This window comes from Chiloscyllium plagiosum, unplaced genomic scaffold (genome assembly GCF_037043375.1).
Source record: "Chiloscyllium plagiosum isolate Xiang-an unplaced genomic scaffold, Cpla_swu_hap1 HiC_scaffold_14, whole genome shotgun sequence".
In the NCBI taxonomy this organism is placed as follows: domain Eukaryota; kingdom Metazoa; phylum Chordata; class Chondrichthyes; order Orectolobiformes; family Hemiscylliidae; genus Chiloscyllium; species Chiloscyllium plagiosum.
In genome coordinates this window covers 39,696,096-39,716,574 of record NW_028270152.1, presented here as the reverse complement: position 1 = coordinate 39,716,574, position 20,479 = coordinate 39,696,096, and the positions used below count along the sequence as shown (strand labels likewise).

Sequence of the window (20,479 nt, the reverse complement as noted above, 5' to 3'; positions counted from 1 at the left end):
GCACCCCACACGCGCACCCCACACGCGCACCCCACGCGCGCACCCCACACGCGCGCACCCCACACGCGCGCACCCCACACGCGCGCACACACACGCACACCCCACACGCGCACACACACACTCACATCTCTCTCTCTCTCACACACACACACACACACACACACACACACACACACACACACACACACACACACACACACACACACACACCCTCCTGCACACACACATCCCCCCCCCCATGCCACACATCCCCCCCGGCACACCCACACCCACATCCCCCCCGTACACACACCCCACATCCCCCCCCCCCGCATACACACACACACTCTCCCCCAGACACAAACACATGCACGCTCCCCCCCATGTGTGCTCGCACCCGTACACGCCCCTCACCATTTTTACATTGGTGAAACAAGGTTTGGATTGGATGGCTGATTCACAGAACACCTTTGTTCAGTTTACAGAATACACCCTGAGCTTCCAGTTGTTTACGATGTCAACACACCACTGTGTTCCCTGTCTAAAATGTGGCGTTTGAAAAGCACGTCAGGCAGCATCTGAGGAGTAGGAGAATCGACGTTTGATCTCACTATTGCTTTCTCAGCTACCTCCCACCCCCCCCCTCTTCCCAAACCCTATCTCCCTCTCATTTATCTCTCAGCTCCCGGCCTACAAGCCTCATTTCTGATGAAGTGCCTATGTCTGAAACGTCTAGTCTCCTATTCCTGGGATGCTGCCTGACTTGCTGTGCTTCTCCAGCACCACTGTACTCTGATCTCCAGCATGTGTATTCTCCCACTGTGTTCCCTAACCAACATCTCTTCCTCAGGTTTGCTGCAGTGCTCCAGTGAAGCTCAGCGCAAGCTGGAAGAACAGTGCCTCATTTTCCGCTTGCGAACTCTATAGCTTTTCGGACTCTATAGCTTTCCATATAGAGTTCAACAATTTTCAGGCTTGAGGCACCTCCTCCCATATCTTATCTCAATCCCCACAAACCAGGCCATGTTATAACATGGTCTTCTATTATGCACAACCCATTGTTTGCAACTAATAGGCCTCACAAATAGCTAGTTATTCTCCTAGGCTTATCATTGTCCACTCCTTTGTCCAACTGTTCTCCTGCATCTTTAGGCTCTCTCTCTGCCAATCATTTACTCCTTACCCTCTCCTCAAACTATAAATTCTGCATAAAATCAACTTTTTCCCAGCTACCATCAGTTCGGAGAAAGGGTCATTGGATCTGGAATGTTAACTCTGATTTCTTTTCACAGACGCTGCTGAGCTTTTCAGCAATTTCTGGTTTTGTTTCTGATTTCCAGCATCCATAGATCTTTTGGTTTTCATTTTATTGTTATTTAGTTATCACTACCCTGCTGATTTATTTTTATTGCACACTTGTATTATTTTAAGCTTCTAAAATTCATCCTGGTTTTGGAGAAATAATGAGTCAACCCTTATCAGATGAGGATGACTAAGCCTGAGGAGGTGGTGTAAGAAGTAAAATAAATGCTAGAATAGGTTTAATGAATAATATCATGTTAAATATTTAGTGCAGAAACAAAGGAGAATGGGAAAATTGAAGTCCACAGTGTAGGAGATAAATATTGAAACATTTTACAAATTTTAAGTTTCACTTCAGTAATTTTGAGTTGATACTTTAGTAATTAAGCTATTTCTCATATATGAAGTGTAGAAAATAAGAGTGAATTGATTCAATACAATCATGTTTGATCTTTGGTCTTTACCCCACTTTCCCCATGCTTTCCATATGCCTTGATTTCCATGGAAGCATAGATCTGGTTTTTAGTGGGACACACAGACTCCGCATCCCAACAAGTGAAAGAAGGAAGCCGTGCAGAAAAAGTGCATTTTTAAAGGATATAGGCAGAGAATGGCAAGGCTATCCTCTTCCTTTCTTGCAGCTTTGCTACTGAATATGTAATTCCTGGAAATGGATGTGTCCAGTTATCATTAAAGTTTTGAGATGTTGACCGCTCCTGCGATAATAAAGGCAGCTCCAATGCTCCCCTACTGCTGTTGCTGTTTGACCTCAGCTGTGCGCCTTTTGAAGAAATTCTACGGTATAGTCATTTGAACTAGTATGTCTGACCTCAATATCGAATATAACAATTGCCACGTTTTTCTGTAGGTGTGTACACTTCCTATAAAACGTTCCTGAGCCGAGATGAAGAGATAATAAAACAAGTGCAGAAGGTAGGCCTTGAGAAATGAATCGTTGGATATTACTTTTCATTATTTAACTTATGCTAATTTTATCATCACATTAAAGGTTTAGCATGTAGATTCAATAATATGACTTCATCCTGATGAAATTTGGAAAGTTGAATGGACTGAAGGGTCTGTTTCCATGCTGTACATCTCTATGACTCTTAACTCAAGCATCTCATGGAAAACTTGATAAAGAAAATGCCGGTTTTGATCTTCTGTAAAACTCACGGACAACAATTTCTACATATAAATAGAAAATTAAAAGCTCTTCAATTTGTGAGTTTAGTCATTCAGAAGAGACTGTGGAACATCTAATGACACAGTGTCAATTCATAAACATGAAGGCAGCATACCAATACACTGTGCTACTCTTGATGTATTTATCTAGGCTAACCACTTGAATGTAGTATTGCTCTATGCATACATGAACCATAAGAAGGATGAGGGGAGAACTATTGCACGGCCCACATGCAGCATATATTTCTGAATTGTTCAGCGATGTGCTTTTGGAGAGAAACCTATACTTTATGTTGGGGTGATGCTCACTTTAAGAACTAGATTTCTTTCTCCAGGATGTGATTTCTAATAAAACACCTTGCTTTCAGAAACTGATTGTGACCAAATTGCCATGCAGATAAACAATAGCAAAAGGGTCAATCAAAAATGAATAGTAGAGATTTGTTGATTGTGGGTGTGACTTTGGTCCCTGGTTTTAGAGTTTCAGTTCAGAACAAGTTAAGTAGATAATGCCTGTACTTACTGGAGTTTAGAAAATGAGAGGTAATCTTATTGAAACATTCAGGATTTTAAGGGACTGACAGGTAAATGCTATAATTTTCTTGTAAGCAAATCTAGAATTAGAGGGCAGAAACTCAGAGTAAGGGGTCACCCACTTAAGACAGGTGAGGATTTTTTTCTGTCAAAGGGTAGTGCCCTCAGGTACTAGACTCTCCCATGAAAGGATACATCCTCTCAGCATTTACCCCTGAAGAGTCCTATATGTTTCAATGAAACATGCAAAGAATACATGTAAAGAGTAATGAAGGTTTGAAACTCTCTTCCTCTTATGGCAATTGATGCACCGTGGGCGGCACGGTGGCACAGTGGTTAGCACTGTTGCCTCACAGGGCCAGAGACCCGGGTTCAATTCCCGCCTCAGGCGACTGACTGTGTGGAGTTTGCACGTTCTCCCCATGTCTGCGTGGGTTTCCTCCGGGTGCTCCGGTTTCCTCCCACAATCCAAAAAATGTGTTAGATGAAGGGGTAAATATAGGGGAATGGGTCTGGGTGGGTTACGCTTCGGCGGGTCGGTGTGGACTTGTTGGGCCGAAGGGCCTGTTTCCACACTGTAAGTAATCTAATCTAATCTAATCTAATCTAATCTAATTGTTAAATGAAATTAGGTGAAAAACTTTTTATTAATCAAGGGATATGTGCCCAAAGCATATGGAGTTGCACCACAGATCAGCCACAATCTTATGGGATGGCAGAGCAAGCATGAGGGACCAAATGGCCTACTCTCCTGATCCTGTAAGACCAACTGATTCTTCTAAATTCCGATAAGTAGAGTCTCAACCTGTTTAATCTTTGATTGTAAGACAGTCCCTTCGTACTAGATCATCCTAGTGGACCTTCACTGAATTTCCTACAATGATATAATATCTTGCCTTAAATAAGGGAACCAAAACTACTCTCAGTACTTCAGATGTGGTCTCACTGGCATCTTGTATAATTGCATTAAGACTTAACAGGCATTTCCCAGGTTGTGTTCACCGGTTTATTTGCTATCAAGTTAGAGTACAGTGCAAAATAATATAAAACAGGTGTTTAAAGTACAGGAAAATATCTATGTCAGGCTTGAAAACTGTTCCCTGTATGTAATCACATTTGTAAGTATAAGGGTTCGTAAGTCCCTCTTTCGTTAATCAAGGACCATTGTATTCTTGTATTCCAACTCCCTTGAAATAAGGGCCAACATTCTACTAGCCTTTCTGATTACCTGTGTTCTATTTTTTTGTGTTTCCTTTATTCATTTACAAGATTCAAGTGCGTGTTCCCCCAGTCCTTTTGTGTTGCACCTTTCTGCATTTTTTTCTCAGTGTAAATAATAGTTCTTTTGTTTTGCTTTTGAAAATGAACAACCTCACATTTTCCTCAAAAATGCCCTACAATGTTTTGACCACTCAACCTATCAATATCTCTCCATAAACTCTGTATCCCTCTTGCAACTTGCTGTTCCATCTATTTTGTGTCATCGGTAAATTTGGCTACAGTACATTTACTTCCTTCCTCCAATCATAAATATCTATTGTAAACATTTGTTGTCCCAGCACTGACCCCTGTGGAACCCCACTGGTTACATGTTGCCAATCTGAAAAAGAATTCCGTATCCCCACTTGCTGTTTCCTGCTCATGAGCCAATTCTCTCTCCATGCCAACATATTATTTCAAATACCATAACGTGTTGTATTATAACTTAACCTTTTGTGAGATACCTTATTGAATGCCTTCTGGAAGTCCAAATAGAAAACATCTGCTGTTGCCCTTCTAGCCACTCTTGTTGAGAATTCCTCAATAAAAACTCTCATAAACTAGTCAGGCATGATTTCCCTTTCATGAAGGGATGCTGAAATACAATTTTGTTAATTTCACTAATGCAGTTATTACTCAGGCCTCACTTAAATGTTGGTGTAGTCAGTGGTTATTGTTTTGGACAATACATTTAACTTAAAGCTACAATTTGTCATGATTAAAGAACTCAATGATTGTTGAACTTTACCAGTGACGTTTGAAAATTTGTTGTTTGCTAAGTTCAAATTTTCTAAATTACTATGTAATTGAAATCCTTTGCATTGTTCAGTTTACACATCCTCAATTTATGTTGTTACTGTCTCCACAGGGTATACAGCAAAAGCGACCTTCAGAAGCACAAAGTGCAATTCTTAGACGTTACCTTTTAGAACTGACACAAAGTTTCATCATTCCATTGGTAAGTTTTAAATTTCATAAAAAATATTGGCTTTTTAAAATGTTGATTCTGTAGCTAGCTGTAGCACCTTAGTCTCTTGACCAGACAACCATTTGTGTATGTTTTAGCAGTGAGCTTTAACAATCTATTTAACTGAGAAGCATTGCAGTGAAACAGAATAACCATTGCCAGCAAGAGAATCAACTAATTAATATATTTTCCTTTTCCCAATCCCAAAGCCTGGGCTATTAAAACTAATTAGCATGCCTTCCAGCTATTCTGGTTTACACTCTATAATCAGAGCAGGGATTAAACCTGGTACCTTGCGTCTTCATATGGTTCAATGACTCAACTTGAACATAGATTTGAAGATAAAGGTGAGGGAAAACTCACTGGGCTTCAGTCTTCTAATATTCTGTGTAAAATGCTGTTTGATATGTCTGTGACTTTAATGTGAAGGTTGGTTGTTGATTAATTATTTTAACATGCTCTCAAGCTAAATTACTCACGTTTCAGAGAGGCCAGTTCATGGGTGCTTGGGCTATCTTTCAGGATGGTGAAATAGTTAGGGATCAATTAAGCCAATACTGTTGGTTCTCCTATAACGCAGTAGTTCCATTCTCATGCAACCCCGTGTTTTAAGAAAATCGCATATTTGAAACACCACTTAAATTAATGGAACTGGAATCTCGTTATATTAATACGTGCTTTAAAAGTTTGCGCTTTAGGAACAGTGTCCCCAATTTGTTAATTGTATTAACGAAATGCCCATTACAGCAGAACGACCTGTATGTTTTCTAAATTGCTATGTCAGCATGGTATATTTAAACTTTATTTCAGGAACGATATGTAGCCAGTTTGATGCCTTTACAAAAGAGTATTTCACCATGGAAGGTAAGAAAGCATTCAGTCAACCTTTCAGAAATCCACAATTCAGTTTGACATTATTTACTGAAACTTGGATATCCTTTTCAAGTTAAGTAGTTTTCAATGCATTATTTCATTTTTGGCTCTTAGAGTCCACCTCAGTTAAAGCCCTTTAGTGAAGAAGAGTTCATGAAAACTTTGGAAAAAGCAGGGCCGCAACTAACCTCTCGTTTAAAGGGCGATTGGATCGGTCTGTACAGGTAACTACCAACTGATTTTTCTTTCTTAAGATTTGGCCGGATTCAGATCTATTATCCTTTTTCCTGAACAGAAATTAGCTAAGACCTAAATAATTATTGACAACTGATAGAGAGTTTATTATCTTCAGTAAAGGGTAAAAAGGTGAAAAAGGAAGCAATGGCCTAATGGTATTATTGCGAGACTATTGATCCAGAAACTCATCTAATGTTCCGGGGGACCTGGGTTTAAAAGATAGTGAAATCTGAATTCAATAAAAAATAAAATCTGTAATTAAGAATTTACTGACGACTGAAATAACTCCACAGAGACCAGTATCCCATCACCCAATATTTACACGTGGAGAGTCCTTGACATTGATTCAGCTCCCTCGGAGCCGGCTGTCAGAGTGAACAGGATGTCTGACACACCTGTTCTTATCTGTCAGTCAGGGCTCCCTGATTGATTAGATCAGACTAACAGCCTTAATCAGGCAACTCATATTCTATGAGGTCCACCGAGCTGACCTTGTTACAATTACTAGAGTGACTATGAAATCATGGTAGTTTGTCGGGAAAACCCATCTGGCTCACTAATATTCTTCAGGGAAGGAAATCTGCCATATCCACCTGGTCTGGCCTACATGTGACTCCAGAGCCTTCACAGTGTAGTTGACTTTCAACTGCATGCTGAAATGGCCTAAGAAGCTAATCAATTGTGTCAATCATGATAAAGTCTCACAACTCTGGGTGGACCACCTGGCATTGATCTAGGCAGCGAAAATGCTGATGGCAGAAACAGCTCTGTTGACCCTGCAAAGTCGTCCTTTTTAACTCTTGGGGTTAGTGCCAACTGGGAGAGCTGTCTCACAGACAAGTCAAGCAACAGTTTGATATAGTCATGCTCACACAATAATCATACCTTATAATTTCCCAGGCAACACCATCACCATCCAGATCTATCCAGCCCCACCAGCAGGACAGACCTAATTGAAATTGCAGCACTGTGGTTTACAATCAGGAGGGAGCATTACCTTGGGAATCCTCAACATTGACTCTGGACCTTGTGAAGTCTTATGACTTTTAAATGTTGCAACTGTACCAGCCTCCTCCACAAATAACCCAGCAAGGGGCCCAGCAATCACTTCACTAGCTTCCCACAGAGTTCTCGGGTACACCTGATCAGGTCCTGGGGATTTATCCACCTTAATGCGTTTCAAGACATCCAACACGTTCACCTCTGTAATATGGACATTTTTCAAGACATCACCATCTGTTTCCCTGCATTATATATCTTCCATGTCCTTCTCCACAGTGAACACTGATGCAAAATACTCATTTAGTATCTCCCCCATCTCCTGTAGCTCCACACAAAGGCTGCATTGCTGATCTTTGAGGGATCCTATTTGCTTTCTAGTTTCCCTTTAATCCTTAATTTCCTGTAAAAACCCTTTGGATTCTCCTTAACCTTGTTTGCAAAAGCTATCTCATGTCCCCTTTTTGCCCTCCTGATTTCCCTCTTAAGTATACTCCTACTGCCTTTATACTCTTCTGAGGATTCACTCGATCTATGCAGTCTATACCTGACATATGCTTCCTTCATTTTCTTATCCAAACCCTCAATTTCTCTTGTCATTCAGCATTCCCTACACCTACCAGGTGGCACGGTGGCTCAGTAATTAGCACTGCAGCCTCACAGCACCAGGGACCCGGGTTCGATTCCACCCTCTGGTGACTGTCTGTGTGGAGTTTGCACATTCTCCCTGTGTCTGCGTGGATTTCTTCCTGATGCTCTGGTTTCTTCCCACAGTCCAAAGATATACAGGTCAGGTGGATTGCCTATGCTAAATTGCCGATAGTGTTAGGTGCATTAATCAGAGGGAAATGGGTCTGGTGGGTTACTCTTTGGAGGGTCGGTGTGGACTTAGAATCATAGTCATAGAGATGTACAGCACGGAAACAGACCCTTCGGTCCAACTCGTCCATGCCGACTATATATTCCAACCCAATCTAGTCCCACCTGCCTTGTTGGGCTGATGGGCCTGTTTCCACACTGTAGGGAACCTAATCTAATCTAAATAGGAATATACTGTCTCTGGACTCTTGTTATCTCAATTCTGAAAGCTTCCGGTTTTCCAGCCATCCCTTTACCTGTGAACATCTGCCCTCAATAGGTAAATCCACATACTGGATCAGAAAATTTTCTGGTACACATTTAACAAATTCCTCGCCATCTAAACCCTTAACACTATGCCAGTCCTAGTCTATGTTTGGAAAGTTAAAGTCCCTGACCGTAACCACCCTATTATTCTTACAGATAGCTGAGATCTCCTTACAAGTTTGTTTCTCAGTTTCCCGCTGACTATAAGGGGACTATAATACAATCCCAATAAGGTGATCATCCCTTTCTTATTTCTCATTTCGACCCAAATAACTTCCCTGGATGTATTTCTGGGAATATCCTTCCTAAGTACAGCTATAATGCTATCCCTTATTAAAAATGCTACTCCCACTCCTTTCTCGCCTTCCTTTCTATCCTTCCTGTAGCATTTGTATCCTGCAACATTAAGCTGCCAGTCCTGCCCATCCCTGAGCCATGTTTCTGTAATCGCTATGATATCCCAGTCCCATGTTCCTCATCATGCCCTAAGTTCATCTGCCTTCCCTGTTAGGCCTATTGCATTGAAATAAATGCAGTTTAATTTATCAGTCCTACCTTGTTCTCTGCTTTGTCTCCGACTGTTTGACTCACTTCTTTTCTCAACTGTACCAGTCTCAGATTGACCTCTTTCCTCATTATCTCCCTGGGTTCCCCGCACCTTATTAGTTTAAATCCTTCCAAGTAGTTCTAGCAAATCTCCCTGCCAGTATCTTAGTCTCCTTCCAATTCAAGTTCAGGTCACTTCTACCCCAGAAGAGGTTCCAATGATCCAAAAATGTGCATCCTTCTCCCATACACCAGCTCCTCAACCATGCAATGTATCAACAAACTATTACAGGCACTGAATATTGTCAAGGCTTAGGGCCCTGATAACAATTTGGCCTATAGTATTGAAGGTGTCTGCTCCGGAACCTGTTGCACTCCTAGCCAAGCTACTCCAGTACAGTTATAACACTGGCATCTACCCAAGAATGTGGAAAATTACCAAGGTATTTCTCTGGACAAAACAAAGGACAAATTCAGCCTGGCCAGTTACCACCCATCATTCGACTCTCGATCACCAGGAAAGTGATGGTAGATGTCATCAACAGTGCTATCAAGCAGCATCTACTCCAGCAATAACCTGCTCAGTGGCAACCAGTTTGGGTTCCGCCAGGGCCACTCCGCTCCTGAGCTCATTACAGCTTTGGTTTACACATGGACAAAAGAGCTGGTATCAAGGAGCCTTAGCAAAACTGGAATTAATGGGAATCAGGTGACAAACTCTATGTTGGCTGGAGTTATACCTGGCACTTGGGAAAATGGTTATGGTTGTTGGTCGTCAATCATCTCAGTTCCAGGATGTCTCTGCAGGAGTAGCTCAGGGTAATGTGCTCGGTCCAACCATCTTCAGCTGCTACATTAATGATTTTCCCTGCATCATAAGGTCAGAAGTGGGGACATTCACTAATGATCAGCCCCATTTGTGACTCCTCACATACTGAAGCAGTCCATATACAAATGCATGAAACATAGAAGATAGGAGCAGGAGGAGGCCATTTGGCCCTTCTGGCTGACCATCCAACTTCTGCCTAATAGCTTAATCCTGCTTTCTCCCCATAACCTTTGATTCAACTTCCCCCAAGTGCTACATCTAACCGCCTCTTCAATACATCAATGTTTTGGCATCAACTACTTGCTGTAGTAATGAATTCCATAGGCTCACCACTCGTTGCGTGAAGAAATGTCTCCTTATCTCCACTCTAAATGGTCTACCCTGAATCCTCTATGATCCCTCATTCTGGATGCACCCACCATCAGGAACATCTTCCCTGCATCTACCCTGTCTAGTCCTGTTAGAATTTTATAAGTCTCTATGAGATCTCTGCTCATTCATCCGAAGTCCAGCGAAAACAATCCTAACCTAGCCATTGTGTCCTCAAATGTTAGTCCTGCCATCCCCGGAATTAGCCCGTAAGGCTTGCTGCACTCCCTCAAGAGTAAGAGCATCCTTCCTCAGAAAAGGAGACCAAAATTGAACACGATATTTTAGGTGTGGCCTCACCAAGGCCCTGTATAACTGCAACGACACATGCATGCTCCTGTACTTGAAACCTCTCTCACAAAGGCCAGAATACCATTTGCCTTCTTTACCACCTGTTGCACCTGTATGCTTACCTTCAGCGACTGGTGCACAAGAACACCACAGTCCCACTGCACACTTCTCTCTCCCAATTTATAGCCATTCAGGTAGTAATCTGCCTTTTGTATTTGCTTCCAAAGTGAATAACCTCACATTTATCCAAATAATGCTGCATCTACCATTGATTTGCCCATTCACCCAACCTTTCCAGATCGTGCTGAAGAATTTCTGTATCCTCGCCACAGTTCACCTTCCCATCCAATTTGGTATCATCTGCAAACTTTGAGATGTTACATTTTGTTCCCTCATCCAAATCATTAATATATGTTGTGAAAATTGGGGTCCCTGCACTGATCCCTGTGGCACCCCACTAGTTACTGCCTGCCAATTTGAAAAGGACCCATTAATTCCTACTCTTTGTTTCCTCTCTGCCAACCAGTCTTCTATTCTTCTCAATACACTTCCCCCAGTCCCATGCGCTTATGTGTGATTTTGTCAAACTCTTTCTTAAAGTCCAAATATACCACATCGACTGGCTCCCCCTTGTCAACTCTACTAGTTACATCTTCATAGAATTCGAACAGATTTGCCAAGCATGATTTCCCCCTCATAACTTCATGCTGACTCTTTCTGATCCTGCCACTGCTTTCACAATGCTCCGCTATAAAGTCCTTGATAATGGATTTGAGAATTTTCCCCACTACCAATTTTAGGCTGACTGGTCTCTAATTCCCTGGTTTCTCTCTACCTCTCTTTTTGAATATTGGAGTGGCATTAGCTACCATGCAATCTGCAGGGACTCTACCTAAGTCTATAGAATCCTGGAAGATGACCGCTAATGGATCCACTATTTCTAGAGCCACTTCCTCACGTATTCTGGGATGTAGATTAATCAGGCCCTGGAGATTTATCAGCCTTCAATCCCCTCAATTTTCCCAGCACCATTTCTCTACTAATATTAATCTTCCTTAGTTCTTCCCTTTCACTAAATCTTGCATTCTCCAACATTTCTGGTATCTGATGTGTGTCCTCTTTTGTGAAGATAGAACGAAAGCATGTATTCAGTTGCTCAGCCATTTCTTTGTGCCCTATTATACAATCCCCTGCTTGTCTGTTGGGGACCTATGTTTGTCTTCCCGTATATATAGAAGCTCTTAGAGTCAGTCTTTATGTTCTCTGCAAGCTTACTTTCGTACTGTATTTTCCCCTTGGTCCTTCTTTGCTGAAATCTAAACTGCTCCCAATCCTCAGAACTATTATTTTTCTTGGCCAATCTGTTTGCTTCTTCCTTTGGACTGGATACTAAATCTAATTTCCTTTGTAAGCCATGGTTTGGCCGACCCATTTGGCTTTTGTTGCAGAAAGGAATAAATAGTTGTTGCAGTTCCCACATGCATTCTTTGAAGGTTTGTCATTACCTATCCACTGGCAGCCCTTTAAGTAACTTACCCAAATCTATCGAGGCCAGCTCACACCTCATATCTTCATAGTTTCCTTTATTAAGATTCAGCGCCCTAGTCTCTAAATCAACTACCTCACTCTCCATCTTGTTTTTAAAAAAATTCTATCATGCAATGGTCACTCATCCCCAAGGGTTCTTGCACAGCTAGATTAACAATGATTCCCTTCTCATTACACAGTACCCAATTTAAGATGACCCGCTGTCCAGTTGGGAGTTCCTTCACATATTGGTCAAGAAAACCATCCTGTATACGCTCCAGGAATTCCTCCTCTGTGGCATTTGAGCAAAACAAATTAGCCCCTTCTATGTGCAGATTATGCAACAAGATCTGGACAATATCCAGGCTTGGGTTGATAAGCGTCAAGTAACATTCACACCACACAAATGCCAGACATTTGTAATAAGAGCCAATCTGACCACCATCTCTTGACATTCAAATGGTGTTACCATCAGTGAATCCACTGCAATCAATATCCTGGAGATGAAACACAGTTGAACTCATCATACAAATACAGTGGCTACACGAGCAGGTCAGAAGCTAGGAATACTGTGGCAAGTAACTCCTCTCCTGACATGCCAAATCCTATCCATCATTTACAAAGCACAATTCAAGACAGTGATGGAATACTCCCCATTTGCCTGGATGAATACAGCATGAACAACACAAGAAACTTGACACCATCCAGGACATAGCAGCCTGCTCGAATTATACCCACAAGCATTCACTTGCTCCAGCACCAAAGCTCAGAAGCAGCAGCATGTTCTATCTACAAGACACATTGCAGAAATTCACCAAAAATCATTCAACAGAATCTTTCAAAGTCATGAGCACTTCCACATAGCTTAACAAGAGCAGCAGATACTTGGGAACACCACCACCTGGAATTACCCCTCCAAACCACTCACCATCTAGTCTTGGAAATATATCACCATTCCTTCACTGTAGCTGGGTCAAAATCCTAGAATTCCAATGCAGCAGCTTTATAAGGCAGCTCACCACCACCTTCTCAAGCGCAACTGGGGCAGATAAGCCAGCGACCCCCACATTCCATGAGTGAATTTTAAAAAATAGGGAGCATTCCAATTATTTGGTTGACTGGAGGATGAGATAGTGTGGTGAAAAGGATGAAAAATCAGGGACTCTCAAGTTCTGGATCATGAAATCAGGATGAGTACCAAATTGATACCTCTTCTATTTTTAGTCACATCAATGATAATAGAATTGAATAAAATATTGTTTAGCAAGTTCAAAAATCTTCTCTGAATTAAATGAGAAATACCACATTTGAAGAGTATTAGATCTCTGGTTCTCTGTTTGTGTGCTGGTATCAGGCATGGGGTGATAGAAGGAAGAAATCAACCGCTCTGAAGAAATGCAGAATAGAAGTGAGACTAATTCAATGATGCAAATTTTTGAAAAGACCAAGGTATATTATTCATGTTTTACAATTCAGTCTTCAAAAACAAATAAGTCCAAGATTTTTAAGTGATATTCTTTAAATTTTATTTGCCTCATGGGAGGTTTTGCTTTACATAATTGTTGTCTCCATTTTTAATTCTGAAAGTAGAAGTTGAACTTGAGAAGCATTAACTTTATTTTATGTATTGCCTTTAATGTGGTTAAACATACCAAAGCTTAATAGAGTGCTGTCAAAAATAGCACACCACAGCTCCTAACGATATATTAGGACAGGAATGAGGATTTTAAAATCCAAATGTTGCTCCAGTGGGAGCCATTACAAGTCACTGAGCATTGAACTGTGATGGATGAATGGAATCTCATACAAGATCCAAGCAGTGGAGTTTTGGATGACCTCATGTATACAGAAAGTACAACTTGGGAGCTTAGCCAAGAATGCTTTTAATGATTACACCTACAGATAACAAGGGCATGAGGATAAAGATAAGAGTTGAGGGTATTGGCAGCAGAGAAACAGACACGGCTCAATAGTAAAAATAAACTTTAATGATGGTTAAAATTATTTGCATTTACTATACCAATGAGAAAAAGTAAATTTACTGGTTTTAACCTTTTTTGACCATTTATTTTCTCCAGTCACACCCTACAACAATGCCTCTCAGTGTAGCTTTCTGCACAAACCATGGAATTATCTGTAATGACATTTATTTCCACATTTATCTTCACTGTAGGGAGATCGTTTAGTATTTCGGATGTGACAGTATTTCATGATTGGGAAATTGTTTGACAAACTAGAATCAACAAGCCAACTAACCCATATTCTGTTCAGTAATCAGTAATGAGCTTGATTTAGTTAATGTTCTTGGAGTAGGTGAACATTTTCTAATGGTGATCATTGTATAAGCAAGTTCAATGTTGTGTATGGAAGGAAGAAAAACAGTTTGTGTAAGATTTTAGATTTAGTTCAAAGCTACATCAACAGGATGTGTTAGGGATTGGCCACAGTAATTTGGGAAAATCTGTTATTGGGTAACTTGATCAGAAGATCCATGAGAGGTCTTCAAGATAATTAAATATTATATAGAACCAGGTTATACGCTTAAGGAGAAAGAACTCCCTTTTTGAAAAGAGTACCATGAATTACAAAAGGGTAAAAGACACCACAAAATTAAAGGAAAATGACACCAACAAGTAAAATAATGATCCGGTTGGGCAGGATACAAAAATCACAAAAGGTGACAAAATAGATATTAAGGGTATCGAAAGGAAACATTAAAATGAAACCTGCAAAGGATAAAATTCAACAGAAATGTTTTGTAATTACATTGGGAATGAGGAACAACGGTGGCCCCTTGAAAACTGATCGTAAATAAAAATTAGAAAAATTCATGGTGGGCACCTTTTGAATAGATATTGAGTTTCTATTTACAGAAGGATTGCATACCCAGGGAAACTACTTGTAGTTATACAATGTAAGTAAAATAAAAGTACTGAAAAAACAAATAGCAAATCCCCAGAATCAGTTTTAAAGGAAGTGGGTGAGAAACTTGCATATGCCTTAACCGTAATCTTCCAACATTCTTTTGATTTGAATATTGTTCTTTCAGATTGGAAAGTTATGAATGTCATTCTGGTATTGAAAAAAATGTGAGAGGGAAACCAGAGAATTATGGAAGTGTTATGATATCTGTTGCTTGAAAGCATCTTGAAGTAAATCTTAAATTTTCAGCTGATCAGGGGATTTGTAAATATAGGTTCTGCCTGAGAAACTTGAATTTTTTAAATAAGTAACTAAGATACTGGACAATGTTGAATCCATGGATCTTATGTACATGGACTTCTAGAATGCATCTGATAAAAGTTCCTTCATTACAAAATTGAAGCTCATGGATTTGAAGCCAGTTGGTGACCTGTTTAGGAAATCGGCTGAAGGGCAATAGGTGGAGATGAATATTGAGCAGGTACTTTTGCAGAATGTAAGTAATGGTGTCCCACAGAGGTCTGTGTTGCAACTGATGTATAATGTCTCTCAGTCAGTAAGTCTGAGACATGCTCACTGCATTATACTGTGTATCCTGAAGAAAGATAGATTTCATACTCCATCTTGTCTTGATTCACTTGAGGTATGCTCTTATGCTGAAAAGTAATAGCATAATATTAGCTCAGACCTTTGTGCCTGAGGATGTACATAATAGTCATAATGAATGTCTATTGGATTCTTCAATACCAAAGATAACATAGGTTCAGCCACATTAGGTAAAATGCATTATTGAAGGCAAACTCTCACCAATGATTTTTTAATTATTCACCTTACTTGTTAACAACTTAGGTGATGAGATAGAAAGTAAATATCCACAGATGGGTGATGCTGTGAGCAGTGTAGATGGCAGAGCAGTAAATGTGATCTATATGGACTTCAGTAAGGCATTCGACAAGGTTCCCCATGGGAGACTGATTAGCAAGGTTAGATCTCATGGAATACAGGGAGAACTAGCCATTTGGGTACAGAACTGGCTCAAAGGTAGAAGACAGAGGGTGGTGGTGGAGGGTTGTTTTTAAGACTGGAGGCCTGTGACCAGTGGAGTGCCACAAGGATCGGTGCTGGGCCCTCTACTTTTTGTCATTTACATAAATGATTTGGATGCGAGCATAAGAGGTACAGTTAGTAAGTTTGCAGATGACACCAAAATTGGAGGTGTAGTGGACAGCGAAGAGGGTTACCTCAGATTACAACAGGATCTTGACCAGATGGGCCAATGGGCTGAGAAGTGGCAGATGGAGTTTAATTCAGATAAATGCGAGGTGCTTCATTTCGGGAAACAAATCTTAGCAGGACTTATACACAAAATGGTAAGGTCCTAGGGAGTGATGCTGAACAAAGAGACCTTGGAGTGCAGGTTCATAGCTCCTTACAAGTGGAGTCGCAGATAGATACGATAGTGAAGGAGTCGTTTGGTATGCTTTCCTTTATTGGTCAGAGTATTGAGTACAGGAGTTGGGAGGTCATGTTGCGGCTGTACAGGACATTGGTTAGGCCACTTGGAATATTGTGGGCAATTCTGGTCTCCTTCCTATCAGAAAAATGTTGTGAAACTTGAAAGGGTTCAGAAAAGATTTACAAGGATGCTGCCAGGACTGGAGAATTTGAGCTATAGGGAGAGGCTGAACAGGCTGGGACTGTTTTCCCTGGAGCGTCTGAGGCTGAGGGGTGATCTTACAGAGGTTTACAAAATTGAGGGGCATGGATAAGTTAAATAGGCAAAGTCTTTTCCCTGTGGTCGGGGAGTCTAGAACTAGTGGGCATAGGTTCAGGGTGAGAGGGGAAAGATATAAAAGAGACCTAAGGAGCAACTTTTTAAACAGAGGGTGGTACGTGTATGGAATGAGCTGCCGGAGGAAGTGGTGGAGGTTGGTACAATGGCAACATTTAAGAGGCATTTGGATGGGTATATGAATAGGAAGGTTTTAGAGGGATATGGGCTGGGTGCTGGCAGGTGGGACTAGATTGGGTTGGGATATCTGGTCGGCATGGACGGGTTGGACCGAAGGGTCTGTTTCCATGCTGTACATCTCATATGACTCTAAGCTAATTTGGACCGGATGCCTGTGACCAGTGACATTTTGCAGGGATTGGTGCTGCATCCACTGTTGTTTGTCATTTATGTAAACAGTTTGGATGATAATATAGGAAGCATGGTCCATACGTTCGTGAATGACATCAAAATTGGTGGTATAGTAGACAGTGATGAAGATTACAACAGGATCTTGATCAGTTGGACCAGTGGGCCAAAGAGTGGCAGATGAAGTTTAATTTAAATACAAGGTATTGCATTTTGATAAGACGTACAAGGGCAAGACTTACACAGTTAACAGTAGGGCCCTGGGGGTGCTGTATTAGAGACCTGGGGTTCAGGTACATAATCCATTGAAAGTTGCGTCACAGGTGGACAGTAGGAAAGAAAACATTTGACACTTTTGCCTTCAATGCACAGACTATTGAGTTTAGGATTGGGACGTCATGTTGAGGTTGTACATGATGTTGGTAAGATCACTTTTGGAGTACTGTATATAGTTCTGGTCGCACTACTATAGTAAGGTATTATTAAATTAGAAGGTGCAGAAAAGAAGTATAAAGATGTTACCAGGACTGGAGGATTTGAGTTATAAGAAGAGGTTAGACAGGCTGGGAATTTTCTCAGTTGGGAGATTGAGGGGTGACCTTATAGAGGTTTATAAAATCATGAGGGGCATAGATAAGATGAATAGCAAAGGTCTTTTCCTTAGGAAAGGGCATAATTTTAAGTGAGAGAGGAAAAGTTTAAAAGGGACCTGAGGGGGAGATTTTTCATATAGAGGGTGATTTGTATGTGAAATGAACTGTCAGAAGAAGTGGTAGCTGCAAATACAGTTACAATATTTAAAGTAAAGTTTGGACAGGTACATGAATAAGAAAGGTTTAGAAAGATGTGGGTTAAATGCAGGCAGATGGGATTGGTTTGGACCAAAGGGTCTGTTTCCGTAATGTATGTCTGTATAATCGACAAAATTGTAGCGAATAAATGTCAATGTGGTGATGTGAAATCACTGACTTTAGTCAAAAAAAATCAGAGTACTAAGTGGTGAAAGATGAAAACAATGAAAGTCCAAAGAGATGACACAAACTAGGATTAAATTCCATAAAACTGAAATGTTAAGGATGATTTGATCTCAATTTTCAAGATATTAATATAAACAAATGCTTTGGGTAGAGAATTTGGTTGCATCTGGCATGGGGACATACTCAAAAGATTAGAACAAGTGGTGAAATTAGGAAATTCATCTAAATGCAATTTGGAAGCCTTGTCCAATTGTTAATTTTAAACCTGAATGAAAAAAAATTGTGTTAATCAAAAGTATTGCAGACAAGATCAAAGATTAGTTATGACTACATTGAATGGGATACAGGGAACAAATGGACTACAGAAGTTCCAACTGGATGGAAAGCTACAAAGTCTACCAGTATGTGTTGTTAAGGTTGTGTACTCCAGCGTCACTTTAATTTCATAATTCTGTCAAGTTTTAGCTGGCAGAAAGATCCACTATATGATTACATTTGCAATAATACTCACATGGAGTTATGATGTTCCTGTTTATTTTCCATTTCATTAAGACAGTTCCTGAAATCACCAAACTTTGATGGTTGGTTCCGGTCAAGGTGGAAAGAAATGACACAAAAATTGGAGGCATTGCACCTAGAGGCCTTATGTGATGCAGTGAGTAGAACAAAGTAGCCTCCATATATGCTGAATTTTGTGCCTTGTAAAATTAATGCCTTAATTCTTCTAAATAATTTACAAAATTGGACTCTTATGATCATGAAATATCACCCAAGGACCTAGTATATGCACGTAACTTGTGAAAAACAATCATTGTTGAAGTACTTTGTTTAATTTGGATTTAACCCTGTTTTTTGTTAGGATTTACTGATGTGGATTCAGAAGCACACAGAAGTTGAGGTGGTGGATTTGGTATTGAAATTGAAAGAGAAGTTGGTAAGTATAAAAAATAATTTCTGAAAATGTTAATTGCAGAATACCAATAAAGTTGACTTGATGCCCAGTCAGACTCTGGAATTTGGGTATTTGGTGCAGAATATAGCATTTTTGTTGTTGGAAAATGTGGACACAGATTGTCTGCTAATAAAAATATGGAAAATGCAACTACAAACTGTTAAGGCCAAGCAATTTCCGGGATAAATTGATTTAGAACCAAAATCTTTCCATATCAAGCATATGTTTTGTACAGGTAGGAAATATTCTAGGAAGAATTAGAATTAATCTCCTGTTGTTGAGAACAATGAAGCCACTCTTGTGTTAGAGAGTGCAGCTTCACAGACATGGCAGTCAGAATTATTTTGAGCACTAGGGCTGCCATGCTGTCTTGAGGCCTTCAAAACTGATTTGAACACTTAAAAGGGCTTCCTCTCTTTCATTGTTACTGATATTGTGACAGCTTTGGCCCATTCTTACATTAAAGTTCTATGTCGAAGATTAAAGCTGGAACAGATCAATTGTTATATGAAATTCTTGAGACAAAGTATGTGGGATGACATGAAACAAAAAAATTATTTTACACTACACTAATGCTTTCATATTTACTATGGAATGTTTAACTTTATGGGAGTTACATTAATGTAACTTTCATTGATGAAACCTGTATAATTTTTAAAAAAAACTTCTAGGTAAATTAAACATATTCTGTCTATTCAGGTGCAAGCCAAGCAACATTGCCTTCCAATAAAACAAAACACATTGGAGAAACTGCAAATGCACATTGAAGCAATCATTTTATCACTGCCAGAAGACCTGCAGAGCATCTTGCTAAAAAATGGCACAACATGATCTTTGCACCCTTCTCCTGAAGAGCATTTAACTAAAAACAGTACAAAAAAAACTCAAACAGTATTGAAAAATAACAGGGGAAGAAAATTATCATATCTTTTGAGAAGATTTTTTTCAGTGTGTGACTACATGCCAAGGTGAAGACACAGACAAAGTTATTAAATCACTGTTTAAGATGAGCGTATTGTGTATAAAATATGCGATTATATTAACAATCAAGTTTCACAGGAAGATGCTGGTCACTACCATTAATGAAATTGGTACAGGAATTGCAATACCAGTGGAAAAATAACAGTGTGAGTTTTACTACTAATATTTGTACTGCATATTATGTATCGATAAATAAAAGCTGTGCAAATACCAGTACTGGTATTTTGCTTAGATGCATATTTTAATTTGGTTACACTTTTATATAAAATATCTATTCTCGTATATGTTCCTAAACTAACAGTAATTTGTAGGATTAAGTGTATTTGTATTTAAATAAGTAACTGTGATATAACTTTTGAGAACGGATATTCAAAAACACATTTAAATAAGTAGAAATATGATCGAGCTTCGAATTTTTTTTTACCAAAGCACCATGTTAATAACAATACAAAATTTCTAATAAACTTTGCACTATTTTACTTAA

The 20,479-nt window shown here is 39.9% G+C and overlaps 1 protein-coding gene across 4 annotated transcripts in view; it reads left to right on the top strand.

Annotated features, from left to right (window-relative positions):
- The window catches only part of dennd6a (DENN/MADD domain containing 6A), a 128,764-nt gene extending 108,285 nt beyond the window's left edge, over positions 1 to 20,479 (top strand). For 3 of the 4 annotated variants that reach the window (XM_087994345.1, XM_043708166.2, XM_043708169.2), the window contains 7 exons: positions 2,150 to 2,214; positions 5,129 to 5,218; positions 6,038 to 6,091; positions 6,215 to 6,324; positions 18,615 to 18,717; positions 18,922 to 18,996; positions 19,714 to 20,479. In XM_087994345.1, coding sequence (XP_087850471.1) covers positions 2,150 to 2,214; positions 5,129 to 5,218; positions 6,038 to 6,091; positions 6,215 to 6,324; positions 18,615 to 18,717; positions 18,922 to 18,996; positions 19,714 to 19,845 — 629 coding nt within the window. In that variant the 3' untranslated portion in view covers positions 19,846 to 20,479. Of the gene's footprint in view, positions 1 to 2,149; positions 2,215 to 5,128; positions 5,219 to 6,037; positions 6,092 to 6,214; positions 6,325 to 18,614; positions 18,718 to 18,921; positions 18,997 to 19,713 lie in introns of those variants that run through there. The other variant, XR_015759398.1, reaches the window with a different exon arrangement.